The 22,048-nt window shown below is 48.6% G+C and overlaps 1 protein-coding gene across 1 annotated transcript in view; it reads left to right on the top strand.

The window, feature by feature from the left end:
• SMARCC1 (SWI/SNF related BAF chromatin remodeling complex subunit C1) overlaps positions 1 to 22,048 on the top strand; it is a 72,343-nt gene that overhangs the window by 6,852 nt on the left and 43,443 nt on the right. Inside the window, exons 2-14 of the mRNA XM_070767173.1 lie at positions 3,282 to 3,401; positions 6,061 to 6,146; positions 7,391 to 7,472; positions 7,811 to 7,903; positions 8,570 to 8,639; positions 9,747 to 9,816; positions 10,785 to 10,860; positions 11,259 to 11,384; positions 14,111 to 14,235; positions 17,358 to 17,482; positions 19,439 to 19,498; positions 19,930 to 19,967; positions 20,804 to 20,925. Coding sequence (XP_070623274.1) covers positions 3,282 to 3,401; positions 6,061 to 6,146; positions 7,391 to 7,472; positions 7,811 to 7,903; positions 8,570 to 8,639; positions 9,747 to 9,816; positions 10,785 to 10,860; positions 11,259 to 11,384; positions 14,111 to 14,235; positions 17,358 to 17,482; positions 19,439 to 19,498; positions 19,930 to 19,967; positions 20,804 to 20,925 — 1,193 coding nt within the window. The remainder of the gene's footprint in view (positions 1 to 3,281; positions 3,402 to 6,060; positions 6,147 to 7,390; positions 7,473 to 7,810; positions 7,904 to 8,569; positions 8,640 to 9,746; positions 9,817 to 10,784; positions 10,861 to 11,258; positions 11,385 to 14,110; positions 14,236 to 17,357; positions 17,483 to 19,438; positions 19,499 to 19,929; positions 19,968 to 20,803; positions 20,926 to 22,048) is intronic.

Genomic DNA, 22,048 nt, shown 5'->3' with positions numbered 1-22,048 from the left:
TGTAAAATAATGCACTTGGGGAAAAGGAATCCTCAATCTGACTATTGTATTGGCAGTTCTGTGTTAGCAAATACTTCAAAAGAAAAGGATTTAGGCGTAGTGATTTCTGACAGTCTCAAAATGGGTGAACAGTGCAGTCAGGCAGTAGGGAAAGCAAGTAGGATGCTTGGCTGCATAGCTAGAGGTATAACAAGCAGGAAGAGGGAGATTATGATCCCGCTATATAGAATGCTGGTGAGACCACATTTGGAATACTGTGTTCAGTTCTGGAGACCTCACCTACAAAAAGATATTGACAAAATTGAATGGGTCCAAAGACGGGCTACAAGAATGGTGGAAGGTCTTAAGCATAAAACGTATCAGGAAAGACTTCATGAACTCAATCTGTATAGTCTGGAGGACAGAAGGAAAAGGGGGGACATGATCGAAACATTTAAATATATTAAAGGGTTAAATAAGGTCCAGGAGGGAAGTGTTTTTAATAGGAAAGTGAACACAAGAACAAGGGGACACAATCTGAGGTTAGTTGGGGGAAAGATCAAAAGCAACATGAGAAAATATTATTTGACTGAAAGAGTAGTAGATGCTTGGAACAAACTTCCAGCAGACGTGGTAGATAAATCCACAGTAACTGAATTTAAACATGCCTGGGATAAACATATATCCATCCTAAGATAAAATACAGAAAATAGTATAAGGGCAGACTAGATGGACCATGGGGTCTTTTTCTGCCGTCAGACTTCTATGTTTCTATGTGGGTCGATCTTGTGCCAGGGTTTCCCAGGAGGGGGTGTCAATACCAAGGCACTTGAAGGGGGCTTTCAACGTGTCTCTGTATCGCTTCCTTTGTCCCCCCTGCGATCGCTTTCCTTGAGGCTGCTCACCATAGAGCAGTGTTTCCCCACCGTGGCAACTTGAAGATTTTTGGACTTCAACTCCCAGAATTCCCCAGCCAGCAAACGCTGGCTGGGGAATTCTGGGAGTTGAAGTCCAGATATCTTCAAGTTGCCACGGTGGGGAAACAATGCCATAGAGGAGGGGCCGTTGAGGGATGCGATGGTCTGGCATCATGGCCTGCCCAGCGTGTCTGGGCTTCCATCAGCAGGGTGGGCATGGAATGGCAGGCCTCCTGCTCTTGAGAGGACCTCAGTCTCAGGCACCTTCTCCTGCCCCCAGATCCCCAGGGTTCCAGGGAGGCAGGCAGGTTGTGTGGAAGGGATCAAATTGCATACATTCACCCAGTATTAAACAGCTAAGTGGGGTTTGGGGGGAGGCTACTTTATGGGTCTATATAACAGAATTGGAAGGGACTTCAAGAGGTCATCTAGTCTTGTCCCCTGTTCAAGCAGGAGACCCTGTAGCAGTGATGCCGAACCTTTTTTTTCCTCAGGTGCCGAAAGAGCAAGCGAGCACACTATCTTGTATGCGTGAGTGCCCACACCCATAATTCAATGCCTGGGGGGGAGCAAAAACAGCTTCCCCTCCCAAGAGACCCTCTGGAGAGCAGAAACGGCCTGTTTCCCAACACCTGGTGGGCCCATTGAGCTCATATTTCGCCCTCCCCAGACTCCAAAGGCTTCCCCGGAGCCAGGAGAGGGTAAAAACGCCCTCCCCATCCCACCGGAGGCTCTCTGGAAGCCACAAACGCCCTCCCAGAGCCTCTGTGTGAACCAAAATTCAGCTGGCTGGCACACACGTGCACGATGGAGCTGAGCTAGGGCAACATGCCAGCAGATACGGCTCCGCGTGCCACCTGTGGCATAGGTTGGCCATCAGTGCCTTATAGAATTCCTGACATCCCTAAAGTTGCTGATCTGGTCCCCTGGTGGAGCTTAAGAAAGCAGTCCTTGACTTACAACAGTTTGCTTAGTGACACTTCAAACTTAACAACAGTCTTGAAAACAGTCTCTGAACGCTGTTTTTCTCCCTTCATAAGCCTTGCAGTGTCGCCATAGGGTCCTGTGATTAAAATTGGGATGCTTGGCGACCATCTCGTATTTCCAAGGCTTTCAGTATCCCAGGATCACGTGATCCCCTTTTACAACTGTCTGACAAGCACACTCCATTGGGAAGCCGGATTGGTTTTAGCAATTGTGTGACTAGCTTGACAACTGGCCCGATGTTGCATTCTTCGTGCAGGTCAAAGGTCACATTGACGGGCACGCTCAGATGTGGCCTGAATCCGCACAGAGAGAGTGCTTAGGGGTTAGCATAAGTTAGCATGTGTTTGGCTGGGGCTTTGCAGTTAAGGGGTTTCTGGGTGGCCTGTGCAGGGGAAGTTCACGCTCTCAGGAGCAGGGTGATATCATGGGGGAGAGATGTACTAGCTGGTACCACGAGGGGCGTCCCTTGGCCCGGCTCCCCCACAGGATTCCCATAAACTCCTGCTATTAGACCTGCTGCAGCGTTCTCTAGGACAGGGTTTCCCAACCTTGGCCACTTGAAAATATTTGGACTTCAACTCCCAGAATTCCACAGCCAGCGAATGCTGGCTTGGGAGTTCTGGGAGTTGAAGTCCAGATATCTTCAAGTGGCCAAGGTTGGGAAACACTAATCTAGAATATGTTGGCATGTTTATGAATGACGGCATCATGTAGAACTGCGCGTGTGTCTTAGCTGAGTGAGGTCATAGGGCAGAGAGAATGATAATAGGGTGCTGTGTAAGTTGTTCCTCTTGCTTCCTTTGGCTTCCTGGCTTTTTGCCATGGAATAAGAAAGGCCCTTGGCTTCTTTCACTCCTGCAATGATCTCCGTCCATCTTTGGACTTCTTCCCCACACAACAGGCCCATGACACTTAACAACTCCAGGAAGAGAAGTCGTAAAACAGGGGGACCCTCCCTTAACTGTCTGGCTCAGTCTCAGAAGTTTTCCTTGTGCTTAAGAAGTGTTTGGCTGCTTTTCCTCCCTCAGTCTCTGTTGGGGGGGGGGGGGTTGGACCGGCTGTGGGGGGGAGGGGGGAAATGGCTAGGGGGTCATGTGACTGGCTGGGCGTGGCCAATTTAGCAGTCCATTTTGCCAATTTAGCAGTCCACTGTTTTATTTGCTTTTGTTTGCAAAGCTCTTTTTGCTTGGCTTAACTTCGGACAATGACTAGATTGTAGCTCAGCGAATGGCCTACATCTCTCTTGCTGCCTGACTTCCACCAGCAGCAGCTCCTCATCACCACCACCGGGAGGACCAGGATTAAAGCAACCACAGAGGCCTATTCTGCCCTTGTGTTGTGGTTCTGCACCCAGACGGAAAAGTAACAGCCGCAACGGTGTGTGTCTTTGTTTCACAGTATGTCCAGGCTGATGCACCGACCAATAAAACCTTGGCTGGGCTGGTTTCCCAATTGCTGCAGTTCCAGGAAGATGCCTTTGGGAAACATGTGACCAATCCCGCCTTTACCAAGTTTCCGGTCAGTATTGAGGATTTCTCCGATGTCCCTCTCTGGGGGTTGCTGCGTGGGTAGAACGTTGAGGTGCCAAAGGTTTGCCATGGTGTTCAAGTCTAAGGCGGGACTAGAACTCACCGCCTCCTTCTGATTGGCCCAAAGTCATCCAGCCGGCTCTCATGCCTAAGGCGGGACTAGAACTCACCGCCTCCTTCTGATTGGCCCAAAGTCATCCAGCCGGCTCTCATGCCTAAGGCGGGACTAGAACTCACCGCCTCCTTCTGATTGGCCCAAAGTCATCCAGCCGGCTCTCATGCCTAAGGCGGGACTAGAACTCACCGCCTCCTTCTGATTGGCCCAAAGTCATCCAGCCGGCTCTCATGCCTAAGGCGGGACTAGAACTTTCTAAACCAGCAACTTTGCCCCTTGTCCTATCTGACTCTCTCAGTTGCCGGTCACTGTGGCGTATTTGCTTGGGATTCTGGGAGTTGTGTTCTGATGCCCCTGGGTGTCATGTGGGGAAATGTGCTTTTCTGATGTTAAACCTGGTTTCACAAGTCCTGATGGAAACTTTCCACACCAAGTGCTTCTCTTTGCTAAGTGGCCTCCATCTGTCCCTTGGGCCTTGATCAATTCTCCTTTCACGCTGCTTCTGAGAGCTTCAGCACTGCCAGTCAGATGGAAGGAAGGAGAAAAAGAAAGGGAGGGGAGAGGAGGAGAAAGGGAGGGTGAAAAAGAAAGGAAAAGGGGAAGGGGAGGGAAAGATAGGAAAGGACAAAACGAGGGAAAGGAAATGAAATAAGAAGGATCGGGCGGGAGAAATAAAGAGAGGGAAGGGGGAGGGAAGGAAACAAAGGGAAAAATGGAAGGGAAGGGAAGAGGAAGGAAGGAAAGGAGAGAAGGAAAGAGAAGGAAAGGAAAAAACAAGGAAAGGAAAGAGAAGGAAAGGGAAAAAACAGTGGAGGAAGGGAAAGGGAAGGAAGGAAGAAAGAGTAAAGGGAGGATGAGGAAGGGGAGAGGGAAGAACGAAACCAAACACAAGAGAAGTGAAAAAGAAGAAAGGAAAGAAAGGCCCCCACCCCCACCTTAACCACCCTGAAGTCGCTGGAATCCTCGCCAGTCATTAAAACAAGACCTTGGGTTGTTGTGCCTTTGTGCTTCCTTGGCGACACAACGAAGTTGTGATGGGGGGGCACCTCCAGTGTCCCCTAAGGCAGCGTTTCCCAACCAGTGTGCCGCGAGACATGGCCAGGTGTGCCGCCAAGCTTCAGCTGGGTGGGGCGCTGCCGGTACTTCCATCCTGGGGCTCCCGCTCGCAGCTGTCCCCCGGCTCCTGCTCGATGCCGCGGTTTTCGGCGCTCTCCTGCTGGGCCCCAAAGAAGGAAGGCAGGAAGAAGGAGAGCTCCATTCTTCGCGCCTTTTTCCCGCCTTCCTTCTTTGGGGCCCAGCAGGAGAGCGCCAAAAACCGCGGCATCGAGCAGGAGCCGGTTGACAGCTGCGAGCGGGAGCCCCAGGACGGAAGTACCGGCAGCGCCCCGCCCAGCTGGAGCTTCTCTGGCGTCGACGGCAAGTGTCCTTTGTGGCCCGGCGGGAGGGCACTGGCGATGGGAGCGGGGGGGGGGTGGCCACAGCGGCCGCAGGCAATCGCGGGGAGATGGCGGCGGCGAGAGGGATCGCTCTCTCTCTCTCTCAGCTGACTGCAAGTGGGAGCCCTGACGGTGGCGGTTGGACATGCTGCTGGACGTCGTACATGCTGGCGCTGCGTGCCTGGCATATACGGTGTCCAGCAGCACATCCAGCTGCCGCCGTCAGGGCTCCTGCTTGCAGTCAGCTGAGAGAGAGAGAGAGAAAGAAAGAGAGACATATAAGAGAGGCAGAGAGAGAGAAAGAGAGACATAGCAAGAGAGGCAGAGAAAGAGAGACAGAGCAAGAAAGAGAGACAGCAAGAGAGGCAGAGGAAGAGAGATAGAGAAAGAGAGAGAGAAAGAGACATAGCAAGAGAGGCAGAGAGAGAGAAAAAGAAAGAGACATAGCAAGAGAAAAAGAGAGACTTAGCAAGAGAGGCACAGAGAGAGAGAGAAAGAAAGAGAGACATAGCAAGAGAGACAGAGAGAGAGAAAGAAAGAGAGATAGCAAGAGAGGCAAAGAGAAAGAAAGAGACATATAGCAAGACAGTGAAAGAGAGAGAGCAAGAGAGAGAGAAAAAAAGCAAGAAAGAGATAGCGAGAGACAGAGAGAGAGAGCAAGGGAGAGAGAAAGACATAGAGGAAGGGAAAGAGGGAGAGAGAAAGAGAGCAAAAAAGAGAGGAAGAAAGAAAGAAAGAGGGATGGAGAGAGAGAAAGAAGGGAAGGAAGGGAAAGAGAGAAAGAGGGAGAAATAGAGCGAAAGGGAGGAAAAGAGGGGTTTTTTTGTCCAAACTTTTCTTTAGCCCCCCCCCCCTTTCAGTGTTCCCCAGGATTTTGAAAATATGAATAATGTGCTCAGAAAAGCTTGGGAAACAGGGCCCCAAGGCACAAAGGCTCTTTCAACCCGGCAGCTTCTGAACTTTGCTTGCAAAATCCACAAACTGTTTATTTGTCGTTGCGCGGTGTGAGATTGGTGCCACTGGTTGTGTGTTTCAGAGTTGTTGTGGGGGGAGGAGGGTAACCCGCAACCCTCCCTTGGTCCGGTTTTGTCTTTCAGGCCAAGGGTTTCCTGGATTTCAAACCTGGAGGGACGTTGTGTTACATCCTGGGTGCCGCTTACAGATACAAGAGCGAGCAGGGATGGTGAGTGTGCTCTTCCTGCGGCCAGTTCTCCCCTGGGCTCCTTTGAGGCAAAGGCCCTCAGGCTTTTTAAACAGGGGGTCAGTTCACAGTCCCTCAGACTCTGGTGGGGGTGGGGGGGAATGGCTAGGTGGTCATGTGACTGGCTGGGCGTGGCCAATTTAGCAGTCCATTGTTTTATTTGCTTTTGTTTGCAAAGCTCTTTTGCTTGGCTTTTTTTTAACTAGATCTTTTTTAAAGTTGTTTAGTGGTCCAAGGAGGTTACAATCAACAATCTGTCTATCTAATTATGCCCTACCTATCTTCACTCTCTCTCCTCTCTCTCTCTATCCATCTATCCATCTGTCTCTATCAGTTCTATCTATCTGTCTGTCTGTCTGTCTATCATTTCTATCTATCATCTATCTATCTCATCTATCTGTCTCTGTCTGTCTATTTGTATCTGTCTCTGTCTCTCTCTCTCTCTGTCTATCTGTCTGTCTATTTGAGAGCCCTGTGGGGCTGCATTTGAGTTGAGTCTGCAGAGAGGGGCGGCATACAAATCTAATAAATAAATAAATACATATTTGTCTGTCTGTCTGTCTCTCTCTCTCTCTAATTCTATCTGCACAATGTGGGACTCTCTGAACAGCCCCCCCTCCCCTGCCTCCATTTCTGCCGCTCTCCTTGCTGGAGCTGTGGGATTATGTAAATGGAGGGGGGTGTTCAAAGGATCTGACATTATGCAGATCCAGAGGAAGGAGTGAGTTTCGCCTGACTCCTGATCGATCCTCATTCCAAGCCCCAAAACAGGCTGCACGGACGCTCCCTGGGGCCTCCACCCGCCCAGGAGAAGCCCTCCCTTTGACGGCCCTTGCAAACATACGTCCTGCGCTTGGCCAAAGGGTGGGGGCTCGGGGTTGGATACAGCAATCAGGGACCGGGAAGGTTGTAGTCCCAATCACAGGATCCAAATTTCAACTGTTGGGCAACCACTTCGTGTTTATGACTGTTGTCTTGTCCTGGGTGGGGGGCAGGAGTGTCACATAATCCCCTTTTACGACCACCTGACAAGTGAAGCTCATGGGGAAAGCCCGGTTCACTTAACAGCCGGTTTCCTAACGTAAGGACTGCAGTGATTCCTTTGACAAATACAACCACAAAAGTCACAAAACGAGGCAGAGCTCACTTCATCAACATCTCCCTTAGCAGTGGGGGGGTCTGTTTATCACCTGAATCTCTTCTTTCTCCCTTCTTTTTCCATGCAGGAGGAGATTCGACTTGCAAAATCCTTCACGGATGGACCGAAACGTGGAAATGTTCATGAACATTGAAAAAACATTAGTGCAGGCAAGGCAAATGATGTTGTTTTGCATTTATTCATTCATTCATTCATTCCATTTTTATGCCACCCTTCTCCTTAGACTCAGGGCAGCTTACAACACATTAGCAATGGCTCTTTTTTAAATCAGAGCCAGCCTGTGGGCCCCCCACAAACCGGGTCCTCCTTTTACCCACCTCGGAAGGATGGAACTCTCAACCTTGAGCCGGTGATCAGATTTGAACCGCTGACCTACAGATCTACAGTCAGCTTCTGTTAATTTGTTTTTTCCTGCAATCAAAAAATGTCCTTGCTAGCTACATTTTAATTTCTCCTCTATTCTTCTCCCCCCTCCGCCCCCCCACAGAATAACTGTCTAAGCAGACCAAGCATCTACCTCATTCCGGACATCGAGCTGAAAGTGGCCAACAAGCTGAAAGACATTGTCAAACGCCATCAGGTAATGGATTCAAAAACACTTGGCTCAACAAGGGCTTTTCCTCTTGGGAGCAGTGAACAAATTCAGAGCATGAGATAATGAGCTCTTAAAACTGCCCCCTTGGTCACTCACAAGGGCAGTCCAGGCCCTTGGTTGCTTCCTTGGAGACGTTTCGCGACACCAGCAGGCAACGACTTCAGTGTTAGAAGGGGCTGCGTAGAAAGAGACAGCAACCCCCCCTCCCTTCTAGCACGGGTGGTGTTACCTAGTGAGGCCATGAAACATCTGCGTGGAAGCCACTAAGCCCAGAGCAGCAAGAATCCCACTGTCCTCCTCCTCCCCCTAGCATGGGTGGTATGACCTCCTAGGGTCTTAAAACATCTGCAAGGAAACCACCCGGCTCATAAAACCACCAAGGACCCCGCAGTCCTTTTCCTCCTCTTCCTCTCCACAACCCACCCTCCCTTCTAGCACTGAGGGTGTTAGTTATCTAGGTCAAGAAACCCACCCTGCCCAGAGAGCACAAACAAAAGACACACAAACACCTACACCTTTCTTCTCTCCTTCCTCCTCTCCACCCACCCTACTCCCTTGTAGCAATGGTGATGTTCTCTAGTTGGGTTGTGAAACGTCGGAAAGAAAACCAGGAGATGCCATTCATTCCTCTTTGTGCCTTTCTCTCCTCAGGGGACCATCACAGACGACAAGTCGAAAGCCACACATCACATATACCCTGTTCCTACCTCACTGGATGAAGGTTCGACACACCTTTGCAACAGTCTGGCGCTTGAAATATAAGTGGTGTTTGCCTCTAGGGCCTTGGAAAATAACATATTTTACCCTTGTGACTTGAATGCAAAGACCTCAGGCATCAGGTTGTCAGCAGATGCTGCAGATGTTCTCCAGGGCTTTTACAGCTGGCCTCCACTAGAGGGCAGCGTTTCCCCAGGCACTTGGGAGAATTTCTCCCTCGTTTCCCATCTCCTGAGTCCTTTCGGACAGACTCAGAGAGCTGGAAGGGACCTTGGGGGTCTTCTAGCCCAGCCCACCCCTCGAGCAGGATATCCTATACCATGTCAGTCAAATGGTTGTCCAGTTTCTTCCTAAAAGCCTCCAGTGACGGAGCACCCACAATGTCTGGAGGCGGCAGGCAAGCTGTCCCACTGGTCAACTGTCCTCCCTGTTAGGAAGGGTGATTTTTAAGAGGCAGCTGGGTTTTCTTCCGTTCCTTTGAAGATGTTTCCCTCCTCCTCCTCCTCCTCTGAGATGCTTCTTCGGCTGTGACTGGATGGTGGGGAGCAGAAGGATATAAATCTTTGCATCTGACTGGCATTTTTTTTAAAAGCCCCGTTGGGAGACTCTTTGGAGATTTACCTGTCACCTGAGTCATGCAAATGGGGGTGTAGCCTATGATAAAGGGTAGGAAACATCCTGCAGCCAAGAAAGTTTTTGCACTGCTCAGGCGACCACAAGGAAATTCACTCACTGTCGTGTTTCACTCACATTCAGGTTTTTGGGCATCACAAAGATGTTTTTTACTCTTCTCAGAAGGCAACTGGACTTCCTTGGTTTTTATCCTTGAAGAAGTTTCCCTTCTCGTCCAGAGATGCTTCCTCCCTTCTGAGTAACAGCTCATTTCATGGCTCCAGAAAATTCTTGGATGAGAAGCAAAACCTCTTCACGGGGGCGGGAAAAACCCTTAAGAAAATCCCGTTGCCTTTTGAAACTGGTGTTTTATATTTTAATAACACATCTTTATGCTGGTTTTGTGAATTTTATGCGGGGTTGTCAGATTCTGCCGTGCCGTACGGAATAAATTAATAAATAAACTGGGCTGGTGTCATTTTATTTCTCTTCCTGGCAGATGAGTGGCTGAGACCGGTGATGAGAAAAGACAAGCAAGTCCTGGTACACTGGGGATATTACCCAGACAGGTAAAACATGTGGACGTGGCAATACAGTGTGACCATAGTCCTCGACTTATGACAAAGTTACAATGGCAAGGAAAAAAGTGATTTACAACCATTCTCCACACTTAATGATTGTTGCTGAGTCCCCACAATGCTGCAATCGGAATTCAGACCCTTGGCCACTGACTGGTATTTGTCACGGTTGCACTGTCCCGTGGTCATGTGACCCCCTTTCGCGACCTCCTGACCATCAAAGATTCGCTGAACAGCCATGTAACTTAACAGTTGCAGTGATTAAGTTGATTTTACCAGGATTTTTTTTAAAAAAAAAGAATTAAATAAAAAAGACAACAAATACCAAATTCCAACGGCAGATAGACCACTATATTTTTTTTGTTTGACCATTTAATTGCAAATAAATTGATTGGATGGATGGATGGATGGATGGATGGATGGATAGATAGATAGAGGCAGACAGACAGACAGATAGATACAAGATGAATGGATATAGATACTACATGCATGGATGGATACTGTAAAAGATAGATGGGTAGATTGATAGTAGATGGATGGATAGATACTAGATGAATGAATGCATAGATAATAGATGGAAGGGTAGATAGGTGGGTAGGTAGGTAGGTTAGGTAGGTAGATAGATAGATAGATAGATAGATAGATAGATAGATAGATAGATAGATACTATATGGATAAATGGATAAACGAGAACTATTGGATGGATAGATAGACAGAGACAGATAAATAAGGTAGAAATGGGATAGATAGATGATGGATGGATAAGATCTATAAATAGTAAATGAATACATAGATGTTAGTACGGATGGATGGATAAACATAGATACATAGGTAGATTCATAGATAGACAGACAGACAAGATAGATGGATAGGGTGTCCCATGTCTCTTGTGCTCCATCCTGTCTTAGCAGCCTAACCAACCCACCCACCTCTCCTGTTTTTATCTTTAACCCTTCCAGCTACGACACCTGGGTCCATGCGAGCGAAGTCGAAGCAGAGATCGAGGAGCCTCCGATTCCTGAGAAGCCGTGGAAGGTGCCTCTGTCTTTTCGGCTTTTCAGCCACTTCCTGCCTGAAGTGTTAGGAATTCTCAGGGCAGAAAAATTTAGCATATGGTTTTACACTCCCAAGATGACAAAAGTTGTCAAACATCAGAGGGAAGTTCTAAATGAGGAGGGGGCTGGAAACTATGGCCCACATGATCCGCTTTTGTGATCTGACCAGCCTGGTCAGCGGGAGAGCCAGATTCACTTAACAACTTAATGACCGCAAGCGTTTCATTTAATGGTGGCAGGAAAAAAATCCTAAAATTTGGCAAAACTGCCTTCGCGAATTTCTCACATGCAACAACAATTTTGGGGCTTCACGGCGGTTGTAAGTCCAGGACTGCTTCTCCTTAAAGACACTTCTGACATTATTGAATGTTTGTCTAGGTTTATGCCCGATGGATCTTTGACATGGACGTCTTCAACGAATGGATGAATGAAGAAGACTACCTGGTGGATGAGAACAAGAAGTCAATCAGCTTTCGACAGCGGATCTACCTGAGAAATGAAGAGGTGACGCTTTTGGCTTCTTGGGATACAGGTGACAGTGGGAAGAATGGAAAGAAGGAAGAGGAGAGAGGTTAAAAGGAAAAGAGAGGAGGAGGAGAAGGGAAGAGAGAGAAGACAGAGAGAGGAGAGAGGAAGAAAGGAAAAAAGGGGAGAAGAGAAAAAAGAGTTGGGGGGCAGGAAGAGGTTAAAAAGGAGAAAGGGAAGAAGAAGGGAAGAGTGGAAGAGGAGAGAAGAAGAAAAGAGAAAAGCGAAGGGAGATAAAAGGAGAGGATGAAGGAAGGAAGGAGAGAAGAAAGGGAAGAGAAGGAAGGAAGAGGAGAGGGGTTAAAAAGGAGAAAGGGGAGAAGGAAAGAATGGAAGAGAAGAAGAAAGGAGAAAAGTGAAGGGAGATAAAAGGAGAGGATGAAGGAAGGAGAGAAGAGGAAAGAAGGGAAGAGAAGGAAGGAAGAGGAGAGGGGTTAAAAAGGGAGAAGGGAAGAGAGAGAAAAGAGAGATGGGAGAAGGGAAGCTAAGAAAAAGAGGAGAAAAGAAGAGAGGCTGGAAGGGACCTTTGAGGCCTTCTGGACAAACGCACACACACTCACACCAGACTCAAGCAGGAGCCCTTAGACCAGTGATAGTCTTAACTTTTCAGGACTGAGTGCCGAAACTGGAGCATGTGTGCGCGTGAGTGCACATGCCGGAACCTGGAAGAGAGCAGCTGACCCGTCCACACGCCCACCCACTTCTGGCAGTGTGCCATTGGTTCCCCATCAGGACCCTCAACCATCCCAGACAAGTTTAATTCTGAAAGAACAATACTGTACGGAACATGGGTCCTCAAACCACGGCCCGTATGTGGCTCGCCAAAGCCATTAATCCGGCCTGTGCAGGATCAGGAGGCTGCCCTGCCCCTATTGTCTCAGACCCCCCCCCCTTTGGCCAAGCAGAGGAATTACCTCTGATAGAGGAAGAGATAGGCAGAGACAGAATGGGAGGAGAGAGTGAGACAGAGATAAAGAGAAAAAGAGGGAAGACGGAAAGAGAGACACAGAGAGAGAAAGAGACACACTGAGAGATTTCTGAAACTCCTGGGGTCTGAGAAGAATTTCTGCAAAACTGAGTTTCCTGAATTGGGCCACTAAAACTCCTCAACAACTGGGGGGGGAGGGGGACAATTAGTGAAAAGAAAAAGCAGCCAAAAGAGGAACATGCAAACAAACTTGCAAATAAAACACCCACCAAGAGCAAAACAAATTGAAGTTTAATTTCTTTCCATTGTTTCATGGACTGTTAAATTGGCTGCGCCCACCTAATCACATGATCTAGCCACACCCATGCAGCCGGTCCAGCCAACCCCACAACAGCCTGAAGGATCATAAAATAGTCTAAAATGGTTTAAAAAGTTTCAGGACCCTTGGGAAGGAAAGAAGGAAGGAAGGGGGGGAGGAGAGGGGAAGAAAACTGGAAGCCACCTTGTAGATCTCCTGGTCTAGCAGGAAACCCTAGATTATGGGTGACAGATTCAGGGCCTGGGGGCTGGATCTGGCCCGCAGCTGCCTCTGCCAGTGAAAATGGGGCTCGAGAGGGCCACGTGCAGCTCTCTCCAGCTCTGTTTCCCTGGCAGAGGGTTGCAGGAGGCTCCCCCAGTCGAAAACACTGGCTGAGCATTTGGGCCACTTTAGATAAGTGGCTGAGCCCTTTCTTCGTTCCACCAGATGGACCTTCTTAGGATAGGAGACCCATAACACCTCCTTCCTCTGTGCTCAGGTGGGTCGGGTGGATGTAACTGGGGGAAATAGGTCCTTCAGGGAACACCGAGGTGCTTTGGAGGTGACCACCCAACACCATAATAATTATAATAATAATTTATTACATTTGTATGCCACCCCTCTCCGAGAACTCGGAGCGGCTCACAACAAACAATACATCTACAAATCCAATTTTAAAAACAACTTTTAAAACCCCATATAAAACGACCAGACAATCCAGACAAACCATTCATACATCATAGCGGCTAGGGGTATGTCAATTTCCCCATGCCTGGCCACATAGATGTGTTTTCAGGAGTTTGCGAAAGGGTGGGGCCGTCCTAATTTCCTGGGGGAGTTGATTCTAGAGGGCCGGGGACGCACAAAGAAGGCTCTTCTTCTGGGTCCCGCCAGACAACATTGTTTAGTCGACGGGACCCGGAGAAGGCCAACTCTGTGGGACCTAATCGGTGGCTGGTATTCGTGCAGCAGAAGGCGGTTCCAGGGGTATTCTGGTCCGATGCCATGAAGGGCTTTATAGGTCATAACCAACACTTTGAATTGTGACCAGAAACTGATCGGCAACCAATGCAGGCCGCGGTGTTTTGATGAAACATGGGCATATCTGGGAAAGCCCATGACTGCTCTCGCAGCTGCATTCTGAGTGTTCTGAAGTTTCCGAACACTTTTCAGAGGGAGCCCCATGTAGAGAGCGTGGCAGTAGTCGAGCCTCGAGGTGATGAGGGCATGAGTGACTGTGAACAGTGACTCCCGGTCCAAATAGGGCCATGATGGGACCCTGAAGCAATTCTGCACAGAGTGGTGACCCTCATGCACATCTCGCCTTTCCTCAAAGCCCCTTTTCGAACCTGCCGAGGGTTCTGGGTCCTTTTCCAAGGCAGCACTCGAGAAGCAGCCACTGGAATGAGACACACGTGGACGATGGGTGCTGGGGAAGGGGAGTCTTTTTGGACCATGTCTCTTTCTTCCTTTCAACAGCCGGTCCACAGCCCCGAGCGGCGAGATAGAAAGGCAGCTGCCGGGACCCGGAAGAGGAAGGCCTCTCCTTCGCCCCCACCGCCTCCCACCCCAGTGGAATCCAGGAAGAAAGTTGGCAAGAAGGGGTATGGCCCTTGGATGGGTGGGTGGATGAGGAGGGGGAGGAAGAAGAAATGGATGAAGAGGACCAGAAGATGGATGGATGGATATGTTAAGAGTTAAGGAGTGTACAGACTAATCTCTTAGTAGTCAAAGATACAGAGAGGAAACGTGGAGGTTTTGCAGATATCCAGATGATAACCCAGAGATACTAGTAATAATTCAGTAATACTTTCCAGACACATTAAATACATAAAATACAACTGTATTTTTTTCGGAGTATAAGACACACTTTTTTCCTCCCTAAAAAGAGGCTAATAATTAGGGTGCATCTTATACTCTGAATGTAGCTCCTCCCCCAGTCCTAACTAGCTGCTAACGATGTTCCCAATTCTTGCCAGCTTGCAAGCTCTTTCATTGTTACTCTCTGCTAAGAACGTTTTCCAAGCCCTAAGTCTTTCCAGGGTTTTTTCCACTGTTCTCTTTGCTCCAAATGGTTTTTTCCAGGTGCTAACCTGGAAAATGTTTTTCTTCCAGGTTCTTACTGGCTTGCAAGCTCTTTCATTCTTACTCTCTCTGAATAAAGTTTTTTTAAAGCCCTAACCAGGGGACAATGTGCTGACTAAGGACACTAGTCAGATGAATACCTGGTGAACAGATTTTTTCCCCATTTTGGTCCCTAAAAACTAAGGTGCGTCTTATACTCCGAAAAATATGGTATTTATTTTGGCAAATATCTTAGTCAAGAAGTCATACACAATTAAATCAGTCAATACATATACAAAATTACAAGCCTTACTTGCTTAGCTTTCAAACACATAAACCAGTGTTTCCCAACCTTGGCAACTTGAAGATATTTGGACTTCAACTCCCAGAATCCCCCAGCCAGCGTTCAAGTTGCCAAGGTTGGGAAACACTGACATAAACCATCCTTTGACCATACACTTCCACCGCATAGTCACAATGACAAGCCACAAATAGCAATGAACAGCAGAGAATAGCTGAGAGAGAGAGAATCGGGCTTCTGGCTCCCTCTTGTGGCAATCCATAGCACTACCTCTAAAAGCAATAGCATTCTAATACGTGTAAGCATACATCGTTGGTTTGCGTTATATATTGCCAAGCCCGACTGGTTATGTACAGAGTACTAACAGGACAGATTGAATTATCGATCAAGTAGCAGTGACTTTGTGGTTGACATAACTGAGAGGAGATAGGAGAGGACCTGCCAACTCACAAAGTGGAGAATGGTGCGTTTGTTCCCTCCAGTCTCAGCTAATCAGTCAGAACGGGACCCTTCATCAAGACATCTGCCTGTCATCGGTTGATCTGACGAGTTATCTCACCCGCAAGCCATCTGTCACTCTATCCATTGCTCACTTACCATGTTACCTGTCATCTTTCTGTCTTAACCATCTTCCAGGTGGCCCTGTTTGAGAAGCACCTGGGTGGGGAGATGGATGAATGGAGAGGTGGGTTGGTGAATAATAGATAGAGATGGATGGAGAAACGGAGAGAGAGAGAAGCTATTTTTCAACATCCTGGCTGAAGGACTCTGGAAATAACCGTCTTGTCTGTCTTCCAATTGGCAAGGCTGAAAACCATGGAGGGATGGAGTGAGGGATGGGTGGATGCATGGATAGATAGAGGGATGGAAAGACAGAGAAATAGATGCTTCTCAACAGACTGAGCTGAGTCAAAAGGTAGTGCCGTTTTATTTAGGACAGGTGTAATTGCCCACACAGGAACATGTAGCATACATCAAAATGAAGCCGATCCTCTGTGGATCACGTCGCTAAACCGTTTCTCTCAATAGCAGTGTTCCACCTTCGCATGAGAGCATGCGTCCCTGCCTCGTAAAATTTATTCACTGCAATTTTCACTTCCTGGTCACTGGAATAATGTTTGCCTCTCCAATTCTCCACTGTTTCATCATTCAGACGACGGCCCCACCTGCATACATGGCTGTAATCTAAAGTGTTGTCTTCAAACACGTTTTGTCATCCTGTGCAAGTGCATCCCCCTCCGTAACACGGAATTCAACCAATGCCTGTTTGTCTTGGAGGCCACTCTAAGGGGGCAGCCACTTCACATTTTCCTTACACACCTGAGAAGTAAGACACAAACTGTTTCAGAGCACGAATGATATGATCATTTATAACTGGGGAAAAATTCAGGTATTTTTTATCAGAAACTTCATCTGAAATTAAAAAAAATGGCATTACAGTGATACCTCGTCTTACGAACTTAATTGGTTCCGGGACGAGGTTCTTAAGGTGAAAAGTTTGTAAGACGAAACAGTGTTTCCCATAGGAATCAATGGAAAAGCGATTAATGCGTGCAAGCCCAAAATTCACCCCTCTTGCCAGCCGAATCACAGGCTTTTGAGCTGCTTGGTTTCTCCTGAGGCTTCCCACCATGGGAAACCCCACCTCTGGACTTCCGTGTTTTTGGATGCTGCAGGAGAATCCCAGCAGGGGAATCCCAACAGTGCAAAAACGAGCGCTTTGCTGGCAACGGAAGTCCGGAGGTGGGGTTTCCCAGCGAAGGGAGCATCAGTGAAATCGCAGCATTGCAAAAACACCGAAGTCCTCGAAACCCCACCTCTGGACCTCTGTGTTTTTGCGATGCTGCGATTTCACTGAGGCTCCCCTCGCTGGGAAACCCCACCTCCGGACTTCCGTTTCCAGTGAAGCGCCCGTTTTTGTGCTGCTGGGATTCCCCTGTAGCATCACAGAAACACGGAAGTCCGGAGGTGGGGTTTCCCATAGAGGGGAGCCTCAGGGGAATCCCAGCAGTGCAAAAACGGGTGCTTCACTGGCAACGGAAGTCCGGAGGCGGGGCATCCCAGTGTCAATGGTGGGTTTGTAAGGTGAAAATAGTTTGTAAGAAGAGGCAAAAAAATCATAAACCCCAGGTTTGTATCTCGAAAAGTTTGTATGACGAGGTATCACTGTACTTTTTGACTCACCCTCGTACTTACTGGGGAGCTCTTTTGAGAGTTGAAGCCCCCCCATCTTCAGGTTGACCAGAGGGGGGAGGGGCAGAAACCCTAACCCAGAATTCATCCCCTTTTGCAGAAAATTGTCACTTAAAGGTGGTCTTCTCCTTTTGTCTACCTCCCCCCCCCGCCCCACTCCCCTGCCAGACAAGCCAGCCTCTATGGGAAGCGACGTGGTCAGAAAGAAGAGGAGGAACAGGATGACCTGACCAAGGACATGGAGGACCCCACCCCAGTGCCGAATGTTGAGGAGGTGGCCCTTCCCAAAAACGGTGCGTTGCAACACACACAAATCGCACCACATGGCCCACACAGCTGTCTCCCCCGTTTGCTCCACCACGTTTCTTCTCCCACCCACCCCCATCGGCCCAGAATTTCCCCCACTTTTAAAGCTTCTGATTCCGGGGTTCCCTAGACAGGCTTCGTTCTCGACTTAAAAGACCAAAATTCCCAGCGAGACGTTGGTAGCGTAGGTTTCTGCTCTCTTACCTCCACGGAATCAAATATCGGGGGCTGGGCCACCAACTTAATGTTAGTGATGGTTGCGATGTCCCATTTGGCGTTTGGTCCACGGAGTCCACGGATTCGTTTAGGCCGATGTGTGACTCGCAGAACGGCCACCACGATTCCCTTAACAACTTGTGTCCCGGAAGGTCATAAAATTGGCCGCGATTTGTTTCATGACTGCCCGAGAAATCCCCAAGCGGCGGTTCACCCAAACCAGTAGCAACCTGCTGGTGACTTCACGGTTCATTTGGTGCCGATCCGTGGGCGCCCCCACCTTTTCATTCTGTTTTATTTATTCATTTGCTTCTGAGCATGTGCAGAAGCCGAGTTTATGGCACTGAGCCTGCGGTTGCCATCTTGGTTTTGGCTCCCCCCCCCACCCCCATGAACCGGCAGCAAGGTAGGTTAGGAGCCACCCTTTCTTCACAACAATGTGTAGTGTGTGTGTGTGGTATTTTTAGCACAGAAATGCTATTTTTTGGGCTTGAAAATAGGAAAGCTATATAGCACCAGGGGGGGGGGGGGAATAAAAGCTTGGCTGGAGAAGCAAATTGGTTTCTCCCCCAGGCCCCTCTTTGTTCTGTCTTATGACCCAACATTGTCAGTCAGTAAGGGGGGGGGGATTTTAGGGAAGAGGAGGGAGAAGAAAAGGGCTGCAGGGTCCTTGGTGCTCTCTGAGCTGGGTGGGTTGCAGACATCTCATTATTATTATTATTATTATTATTATTATTATTATTATATTAGATTTGTATGCCGCCCCTCTCCAAAGATTCGGAGAGGCTCACAACAAGAATACAAAATGCAATTCCAATGATGAAAACAGGAAAACAGTTAAAGCTCCTTGATTTAAAAACACTCATACCACTCAAACAAGCCATACATAAAACGGAGCGGCCGAAGGGAATCAATTTCCCCATGCATGGCGGGAGAGGTGGATTTTTAGGAGTTTGTGAAAGGCAAGGCGGATGGGGCAGTACTAATCTCTGGGGGGAGTTTATTACAGAGGGCCGTGGCCGCCACAGAGAAGGCCCTTCCCCTGGGTCCCGCCAGACGACATTGCTTAGTCGACAGGACCCGGAGAAGGCCCACTCTGTGGGACCTAACTGGTCGCTGGGATTCGTGCGGCAGAAGGCGGTCCCGGAGATATTCTGGCCCGATGCCATGAAGGGCTTTATAGGTCATAACCAACACTTTGAATTGTGACCAGAAACTGATCGGCAACCAATGCAGACTGCGGAGTGTTGACAAGACATGGGCATATCTAGCTGCATTCTGCACGATTTGAAGTGACCCAACTAGGGAGCACCATCAGCAGGGAAGGGGTGTCATGGAGTGGGGTGTGGGGTTTCACCCCCCCCCCTGGTAGTTCTGTGATTGGAGTGTTTGTTGACTGCTGGGTTGCTGATCTAGGATGCCTGGCCAGTTAGGAGGGACCCCCTCTCTTGTTTACATAATCCAGGCAGTCCTTGACTTACAGCTGCCCATTCGAGATTGAAATGGCACTTTAATAGATAGAATAGAATTTTTTATTGGCCAAGTGTTGGCCAATAAAAGTTTGACTTAGGATCCTTTTCCACGCTTAACGACCGCTGCAGTCACGTTATCATAATCCAGACCTTTGGCAACCGACACCTATTTTTGATGTATAAAATAAATAAAAATAAATATTTATCATTTAAAAATGAATGATTTGTTTTGTTTTCTTTTGGTGTTTTTTGCAGTCAATCCGAAGAAGGACAGCGAAAATACGCCGGTCAAAGGAGGCACCGTCGCAGATCTTGGTGAGTCCAACTTTATCCCGGCTTCCTATTTTTCAACTGCCATTTAGCGAACATTCAACATTACAACAGCACTAAGAAGTGTCTTGGGACCTTTTTCACCCTTAACGACCATCGCAGTGTAAATGTTAACAATGGTCCTGGGGTCGTGCGACCCCCTCTTGCGACCTTCCGACCAGCAGGATTCATTTAATGACTCTATAATTAACCGAACAACTTTAGGGATTCACTTAAAAACCGTGGCCAGCACAGTTCAGTTAAGCATGATGCCACTTAGCCAATGAAATGCTGGGCTCTGTCGAGGACTTCCTGCAGAATGGAGGGCTGCAGAGATGCCCACGCTCCAACGTGGCACACCCTCCTGCGACATAAAACAACAGAGAAGTTGTGTGAGAGTGACACAAACTACCTCCCGTTGTGTTCTTGTTTTGCAGATGAACAAGACGAAGAGACAATGACAGCCGGAGTGAAGGTAGCCAATTTTCTTCTTGGGGTTAAAAAATAAAATATAATCTCATTTTGAAATATTTTATTTATTTGTTTGTTTTAACTTGCAACCTGAAGGTAGGACTTCCCCGCAAACGAAGGCGTTGGACCTCAGTGAGGATCCTGAACCAAAAAGCCCAGAGTTCAGTTCTGAGCTACAAATCTCCTCTTTTAGCCAAACAAGTCTTGCTAGTCACCAATTCAGAGTGAGAGCAGACCATCCCATAATCTCTACATGAAGGCTCTCCAGTGCCTTCTTTAAGAACAGGGCCCCCAAAATCATATAGCTCAGGAGAAGGAGGAGGAGAAGAAAAAATGAAACGGAGAAGGAGAAAAAAAGGAGTAGGAGAAAGGAGGGGAAGGGAGGAGGAGGAGGAAGAAGGAGAAGAGGAAGATGGAAGCTGATATTATGCCAATATCAGGATTCCAATTTTTTTCCCATCAGACACTCTAGAGTAGTGGTTCTCAGCCTGGGGGTCAGGACCCCTTTGGGTGGGGGTCGAATGACCTTTTCACAGGGGTCGCCTAAGACCTTGGGAAGAGACAAACTTCCCCTGGTGTTAGGAACTAAAGCTTCTATTCTGGTGCCTTGGGACGTATTTTTACAACCCGACCAATCAGGCGTTGACAGCAGGGGTGTCCCTCTGACCTCCCTGCCAATCAGCTTAAAGCTCTGTTGGGAGAACTGGCGCTTGACTTATGGTTGGGGGCCACCACAACACGAGGAACTGTATTAAAGGGCCACGGCATGAGGGAGGTTGAGAAGCCCTGGTCTAGATGTCCCTTCCTTGCCAGCGTGACTCTCCCTTCCCTGCCCAACAGGAAGATGAAGATCCCAACAAAGGGGACCAGGGACGGTCCCTGGACACCGGAGAAGACAATGTCACCGAACAGACCAACCACATCATCATCCCCAGCTATGCCTCCTGGTTCGACTACAACTGGTAAAGGTCACCGTGGGGGAGAAGGGAAAGAGCACCCCACACCCACCCACCAATGGACCCACCAAATCCGAGTGGGGTTAGTGGAGGGAGGAAGAGTTGGAGAGAAGGGAGAGGAGGAGGAGGAGGACTGGGGGGGGCTGGGGGGTCCCTCAGTCCCGTGGCAGACATTTCATGGCCCAACTAGGGAACAGCATCACTGCTAGAAGGAAGGAGAGAGGAAGGGGACTGTGGGGGTCCTGGGTGCTTTCTGAGCTTGGCTCTTTCTTTGCAGATGTTTCGTTACCAAACCAGGTAACAACATCAGTGCTAGAAGGAGGGAGGGTTGTGGAGAGGAGGAGGAGGAGGACTTTGATATCCTTGGGGCTGTATTGTTTTCTTGCCAGATGTCTCACGATCCAGCTACATCGTCAGTCCTAAAAGGGAAGAGCACTTCGCTCACTTTGTGTATGCAGCCCCTTCCAGCCCTGATGATGTCGCCTAGTCAGGTCACAAAACGTCTGCAAGGAACTAGATTAAATTTCTTACTAGCTGTACCCACCACGTATTGCTGTGGCTCAGTCTGGTTTGCTGACTCTAGAACATCATCATTGTTGTTGTTGTTGTTATTATTAATTAGATTTGTTTGCCGTCCTTCCCCAAAAACTCGGGGTGGCTCACAGAGCAAATATAAAAACACAGCATAGAGTACAAATCTAATATATTTAAAAAAAACTATAGCTAAAAAACCTATGTATTATTCAATCAAACAGTACAATCACACCATGTATCACAATTATTAGTCGGGGAGGGCAGATTTAATTGCCCCAGGCCTGGCTGTTGCGGAAGGCAAGGAAGACTCTTGTGGAAGGCAAGGAGGGTGGGAGTAGTACGAATCTCTGGGGGGAGCTGATTCCAGAGGGCCGGGCCCCCCACAGAGAAGGCTCTTCCCCTAGGCCCTTGTCTGGTTGACGGGACCTGGAGAAGGCCGACTCTGTGGGACTTGAACGGCTGCTGGGACTCATGTGGCAGAAGGCAGTCCTGTTAGTAATCTGGTCCGATGCCATGTAGGGCTTTATAACCAACACTTTGAATTGTGACCGGAAGCTGATCGGCAGCCAATGCAGACTGTGGAGTGTTGGTGTAA

The sequence above is a fragment of the Erythrolamprus reginae genome, chromosome Z, assembly GCF_031021105.1.
Source record: "Erythrolamprus reginae isolate rEryReg1 chromosome Z, rEryReg1.hap1, whole genome shotgun sequence".
In the NCBI taxonomy this organism is placed as follows: Eukaryota; Metazoa; Chordata; class Lepidosauria; order Squamata; family Dipsadidae; genus Erythrolamprus; species Erythrolamprus reginae.
The sequence above is the reverse complement of the archived record's forward strand: the minus strand, read 5'-3'. Positions and strand labels throughout refer to the sequence as shown.